At 42.5% G+C, this 6,710-nt stretch overlaps 1 protein-coding gene across 1 annotated transcript; it reads left to right on the forward strand.

Annotated features, from left to right (window-relative positions):
* Positions 1 to 512: 512 nt before the first annotated feature.
* On the forward strand, positions 513 to 6,288 carry LOC131306790 (uncharacterized). The gene is made up of 3 exons (XM_058333218.1): positions 513 to 1,971; positions 2,071 to 2,671; positions 5,769 to 6,288. The coding sequence occupies exons 1-3, from the start codon at positions 513 to 515 to the stop codon at positions 6,286 to 6,288; spliced, it is 2,580 nt and encodes an 859-aa protein (XP_058189201.1).
* Positions 6,289 to 6,710: the final 422 nt, after the last annotated feature.

The raw sequence follows: 6,710 nt of genomic DNA on the forward strand, positions 1-6,710 counted from the left end.
TTTTGGATAGAGATGGTATTGTAACTAATTTACTTGGTTTGATCTTTTGACGTAAGATTGTAATATTCTAAATATTTGGCACATGTATTTAACTTAATTTGGGCCACGGTGCCAAGGATGTATTTTTTTAAAACTTGGGGACTTCTTTTGTAATTAAACAGGTGGTAAACCATTTTGGGTATTATTTGTCCTATGCGAGGATCTTTTATCGAAATGATTTATCTATTTAAGTTAAACAAATCGAGGGCATGACAAATTGGTATCAGAGCGTCTAGGTTTGAATACTTTGAGACCGTGGGGAGGCTTCTAGTCTCATGGGTTCAAAATGTCACGCCTCTTTCCATACCATATGTGTGCTTGTGTGCATTGACATTACATGGATTATGTGGCATTGCATTTCAATATAGTAGAGTGCGTAGAGTTGCTTTGATCCGTGTTGGGATAGTCGGGGGTTTAGACCTCATTAAATGATGTTGTTATTGATAAACCTTTTTTTTATAACTTGTAGTAAGATGCCACCGAGAACGCGTGCTAGAGCAGGTGAGGGCGAAAGTCGGGGTGGTCGTGGTCGTGGCCGCGGCCCCGGCCGTGGACGTGGCCGAGAGGCGCCAGTGGAGGATGAGGTTAGCCAATTAGGGGAAAATCCGAATGGGAATTTGGGGGAAGGGGCCGGACATGGTCGAGGAGAGGAAGTTTCGATCGTTCAAAATCCCTTTGCTAGGGACTTCGTTGCGGCTCTTGCGGCCGCGAATCTTTTAAACCCAGCTCTTAGGGAAGGTGCAGACAGTCGCGCCTTGTCGGCAATGAGGGAATTCAATCGTAGGAATCCACCAACGTTCGATGGGTTGAGCAGTGACCCTCTTGTGGCTGACCATTGGCTGGCCCAAATCCAAAAACTTTTTAGGGCTCTTGGGATCACAGAGGATGACTTGCGAGTCAATATTGTGGCTGTTCAACTTACCGGGGAAGCGAATGAATGGTGGGAGTCGGTTTTAGAATTGAGGAAGGACGCGAGGAGAGCGGCAAGGACTGCAGCTCAAGCGAATGAGCCGGATGTGGAAAACTTAACTTGGGCCGAGTTCGAAGTGCTATTCGAGGAGCAATATTTTCCCGAAACTAGTCGAGATCAATTGAGGGATGAATTCGAAAAGTTAGAACAAGGAAATATGACCGTGTCAGAATACGCTTTAAAATTCCAATCTTTGTCCCGTTTCGCACCGGAGTTGGTGGCTACCGAGGAAAGGAAGTGTAGGCGGTTTGAGAGAGGGTTACATGAAACCGTGAAGAAGTTTGCTGTGGCACAACGCAAAGGGAAGTTTTCCGAGGTTGTAGAGTGTGCGAGGAGCATCGAGACCCCTAAGGAGGCACCACAAAATCCTAAGGCTTGGGAACCGAGGCAACCGGTAGGGGGTATGAGCTCTTCTTCGGGGAGTTTTAATAGTCAAGGGAGAAAGAGACAGCGAGATCAATTTTCGGCTTCGCAGGGTCCGTCAAACTTTAGGCCTCCATCATTCTCTTCTTTTGGGACTCGGGCAAATCCAAATAGGCCTTCGATTGTGTGTCACGAGTGTGGTCAAGCAAGGCACATTCGTGCCCAATGTCCGCGACTTTTGGGTACGTGTTTTACTTGTGGGAAAGCCGGTCATTTTGCAAGAAATTGTCCACTTGGGGAAGGGACACGAAGCGAGTCTGGTTCGGTGCAGCAGCCGAGGGGTGGTCAAAGTTCTGGTCGCCAATCATTTCGGGGTATTCAGAGGCAGCAACAGCCTCACTTTCGTCAGACCATGTCAGCTCAGGGATCTCAGGTTGAGAGAGGAGCGAGTTCTTCGACACCTACTCAGGGTTCCGGACAACGGGGTGGGCATGTTCGGAGTCAAATGTCTCAGGGAAGGGCGTTTGCTATCACTTCTGCAATTCCACCTCCACCACCTCCTGTCACTTCTCAAGCCCCAGAAACTTCGGTTGTGAGGGGTACATTTCTTCTATTTAACTCCTTTGCTAGAGTATTATTTGATTCTGGAGCATCGCATTCATTCATTGCTGCATCATTTGCTTGTGCTTTGGAACTAGAAATTGAGAATATTAGTCCTCCGTTGTTCGTTGAGACACCTATAGGAGGTAGATCGCCATTGGATCGTATTTGTCGAGATTGTGAGCTCATTATTCGAGATCGTCGTTTCACTTTTGATTTCATTGTGTTGAATATGTTGGGGTTCGACCTTATTTTGGGCATGGATTGGCTATCTACATTTTACGCTACCATAGATTGCTTCAAGCGTCGGGTCCGTATTTGTCCGCCCGGGGGTTCTTGTTTTGAGTTCTTTGGGGAGCGTCGGGAACCATTAGAGCCATATTCGTGTGGGTCTCGAGAACAAGAGTCAATGTATGCGTTATTAGCGAGTTTGGCCTTAGATGAGGACGTATCCGCGCGTGGGGAGTTACCCCTTGTTGTTTGTGATTTTTCGGACGTGTTTCCGAAGGAGTTACCTGGTTTGCCACCCAAGAGGGAGATTGAGTTCACCATTGACCTACTTCCTGGTACCGCTCCCATTTCCGTACCTCTTTATCGTTTCGTGCCTGCTGAGTTAAGGGAACTGAAGACTCAATTGCAAGAATTGGAGAGTTTGGGCTTTATCCGTCCGAGTACGTTGCCGTGGGGAGCACCGGCTTTGTTTGCTCAAAAGAAAGATATGTAACAACTCCGATTTTTCGTTCAATAAAAATCTCGTTGTTATTTGAAATTTCTTAATTTCTCTTAATTGCTCGATGATTTTCTATTTGATTCCTTGTGGTTTGTATTTAAGCAATCGATCGCCTTATCATCGTATTTCTCGACTAGAAACCCTAATCGCACTTTGGACCCTCAAGGATCGTTTCTTGACTTTTAAACCCTACTTAGCAAGCCTAGTTAACTTCTAACCGGCTTGATGAAGTAACCAAACTAGGAAGTCACCCAATTACTTTTCCCTAACCGTAGATGGACCGTTTTGCCCATCTTGAACCTTTTGAACCTTTTCAACCCTAGACTAGAAATTGTTTAATTGTTTTCTTTTATTGTTTTAACTTTATTCTTTATCCTTTGGACAATAAATGTTAGGGGAACTATTATCCATTGGATAATAGAAACCCATTTCTTTATATTAAAAGGATTTTTGAAAGATTTGAACAAGTACTTTGATCTTTTAAAGAAATGACATTTATAATTATTTGAAAAGTACTTTTGATTATTTTTTATAATAAAAGTACCCAAGTAACTATGGACCTTTGGACAATAACCATTAGGGTAATCTTTACCCATTGGACAAAAGCCTTTTCTTTATTTTATTTGGTAAGTACATATATATATAAACACATGTGTAATAAAAAGGACATGTAGTCATTTTCAAAAAAAAAACTTAGTTTAGTATTTAAAGTACTCGTACCTTATTATCCTTTGGATAATAACCGTTAGGAGTTTTATTATCCATTGGGTAATAGGTTCATCTTCCAACTAAGTACTTATCCCATTAAAATAATATTTTGTTAAGATTCCCGGGAGTACAAAAGTACATTATTATATTAATTAAGTACTCGTACCTTTATATTAGTTTAAAGGGGAAATCTTGACCTTAAATCCTTTTAGATTTAAAAGTACTAAAGTACCCTTTTATTTATTTGTGTTCTTACATGTTAGTACATACATATATATACATATATAGCTAGTACAAGAGAGAGGAGAGAGGAGAGAGAGAGAGCCGTGAGGGAGAGAGAGGAGAGAGGCCGAGAGAGAGAGAGAAGGAGAGGGAGAGGGAGAGAGAGAGAGAGGGAAAGAAGAAGGAAGAAGAAGAAGGATGTGATGTGTACTTGACCTTGGTCTTCCAAAAGTACTTCAAAATCTTTGGTGATTTCTTCTCCTAGCCAAATCTTAACCCCATTATCCTCCTTTGTACATCTTTTAATTGTTTAAACACCAAATCTTGTACCCATGTCTCCTCCTTTCCAAACATATCTTCCAAAGATCAAATCCAAGGACCAAAGTAGCCATGCAAGCCTACCAAATTAGCTTCCAACCTTTCAATCAAACCTTGACATGTGAAAGAAAGGTGAGGGAGAAAGAGAGAGAGGGGAATTCGCCTAGAGAGAGAGAGAGGGAAGCCCTTGCCTATAAATAGAAGCTCATTCCAAGCTTAAACTCACACCTTCAAACCATTGCTCCAACTTCTCTCTAGAAATTCCAAAAGTTCTTGCTTCCAAAGTTCTTGTTTTCTTATGTTCTTGAGTGTTCTTGAGAGAAACCACCAAACCACCTCCCAAAACCACCATTAGATCTTTTAAAGTAGCTTAGTTAAGTTAGAAAGTTGTTTCTAGGAAAAGAAAGTACAACTCTTTTCCTTTCGAAGCAAATCGACGCCGTTACGCCGCCGAAATCCAAAACCGACGACCAAATCTTCTTAGCCGACTACTACCGCCAAGAAGCAAGGTAGAATATTCTTATCGTCCACGCCAAGTATAAAGTAGGAATTCCTTATCCCTATTCCTAAGTATAAAGTAGTTTTGTATCATAACTCTAAAATAAGTTCATTTGAAAGTAACTTTGATCATTAAGCTTAAGTAGATAAGGTTATCTTTGTTTAAGAATGTATGAGAAGCATGATGTTGTTATTATGATTCAAGTACGTTATGTGGTCAAGAGTTGGATAATATTGTTGTATTCATTTTGGAAATTTATAAATGCTTGTTTATGTGGAAAGTCCTACACCACGGAGTCTATGCATGTAACATGACACGAAAACCAAGAGAATAGAGACATGGCACCTAGGGTGTGTTAACGAAGATAAAAATGTGTATCCGAGGGAGGAAATATTTTGAAACTACATAATGACCGGTTTTGGGTGCATTATGTGAGTTGTGTGTGTGTATGCCAATGGGAACCCGGCGCGGCGGAACCATTGTGAGGATACTCGGGAAACCGGCGCGGCGGAACCGAGGTTGGGTGTGTGCTTGGTTATCCGTGGTATGGAGCCAATGCGGTTGTGTGCCAATGGGAACCCGGCGCGGCGGAACCATTGTGAGGATACTCGGGAGACCGGCGCGGCGGAACCGAGGTTGGGTGAGTTAAAAAGGAGTTTTTGGGTAAAAAGGAAAGTGAAGTAAAAAAAACATGGTCTACGATGAGTCTAAGTAATGAACACAACGTTAGTCAAGTAAGGATTGTGGATTTGAATACTTGTTTGGACTATATGCATGATCTAAGTGGAATTGTTGTTATTATGTTCTTACGTTCATAAGTTAAGGGTTAGAGGGTTTGGATAGTTCTATTGAGCTTTATGGCTCACGGTGTTGCCTTTTTGGTGACCCTGGCCTATTATATTGGTGGCGATACCGGTATAATATGTCAGACTTCATAGACGAACAGGGTGAACTTTACACCTTGGAAGCCTTCGGAGCCGAGGAGCTAGCTGTGATGGAAGAACAAGCGGAGCTGTAGTTAGGAACCTTAGTTTCCTTCCGTTTGTAATAAAAGTACTCTTTTTTTATGTTTTTGTTGTAATAAAAGAGCCGGACTCAGTTTTTATTTCAATAAAATGTTTTATTTAACGTACCCAAAATTAGGGGCGTTACGGATAGGTCACTTTGTTTGTGCATCGATTATCGTAAGTTGAACCGTGTCACCGTAAAGAATAAGTATCCAATGCCTAGAATTGACAATTTGTTTGACCAACTTCGAGGTGCTACATGTTTTCTAAGATCGACTTGAGGTCCGGTTACCATCAATTGAGGGTTTGAAGGGAAGACATTCCTAAAACTGCTTTTCGTACTCAATATGGCCACTACGAATTCGTTGTTATGCCTTTTGGATTGACGAACACACCGGCGACTTTCATGGACTTGATGAACCGCATCTTTCGTGCCTACCTTGATCGCTTCGTAGTAGTCTTTGTGGACAATATCCTTATCTACTCGCCTTCGGAGGAGGAACACCAAATTCATCTAACTGTCATTCTTGAACTTTTGAGAGAGCACTGCTTGTATGCCAAACTTAGTAAGTGTGAATTTTGGTTGTCTGAAGTCAAGTTTTTAGGTCACGTTGTGTCGAAGAATGGGGTGTCTGTTGATCCGGGGAAGATAGAGTCCGCAATGAATTGGCAAAGACCAAAGAATGTATTCGAGATTCGTAGTTTCTTGGGCTTGGCCGGGTATTACCGTCATTTCGTACTCGATTTCTCTCGCCTAGTGGCTCCGTTGACTAAATTGACCCGTAAGGGGACTCGTTTCATTTGGAGTGATGCGTGTGCGATGGCCTTCTAGGAATTGAAGAAAAGGTTGACTACCGCGCCGGTTTTGGTGGTGCCCGAACGGGGAGTCGGTTATTCCGTGTATTGTGATGCTTCGAAAGAGGGATTAGGATGTGTGTTGATGCAAATGGGACGAGTTGTAGCGTATGGATCGCGACAATTGAAAACTCACGAGCGAAACTACCCTACCCATGACTTAGAACTTGCGGCCGTCGTTTTTGCTTTGAAGAGTTGGCGTCATTACCTTTACGGCGAGAGGTTCGAAGTCTTTTCCGATCATAAGAGTCTAAAGTATTTGTTTTCTCAAAAGGAACTTAACTTGCGACAACGTCGTTGGATGGAGCACCTAGAAGATTACGATTTCGAATTGCAATATCACTCGGGAAAGGCAAACGTGGTTGCGGATGCATTAAGTAGAAAATCAACACATCAAGC

Source organism: Rhododendron vialii, chromosome 11a (assembly GCF_030253575.1).
Source record: "Rhododendron vialii isolate Sample 1 chromosome 11a, ASM3025357v1".
Lineage (NCBI taxonomy): Eukaryota > Viridiplantae > Streptophyta > Magnoliopsida > Ericales > Ericaceae > Rhododendron > Rhododendron vialii.

Excerpts from the sequence above, each read along its gene's own strand:
- LOC131306790 (XM_058333218.1), top strand. The coding sequence starts at position 513 with ATGCCACCGAGAACGCGTGCTAGAGCAGGTGAGGGCGAAAGTCGGGGT. Across the intron at positions 1,972-2,070 it reads AGAAACTTCGGTTGTGAGGG|AAATTGAGAATATTAGTCCT; the intron begins GTACATTTCTTC and ends CTTTGGAACTAG. Across the intron at positions 2,672-5,768 it reads CCGTGGGGAGCACCGGCTTT|GGAAGACATTCCTAAAACTG; the intron begins GTTTGCTCAAAA and ends GAGGGTTTGAAG.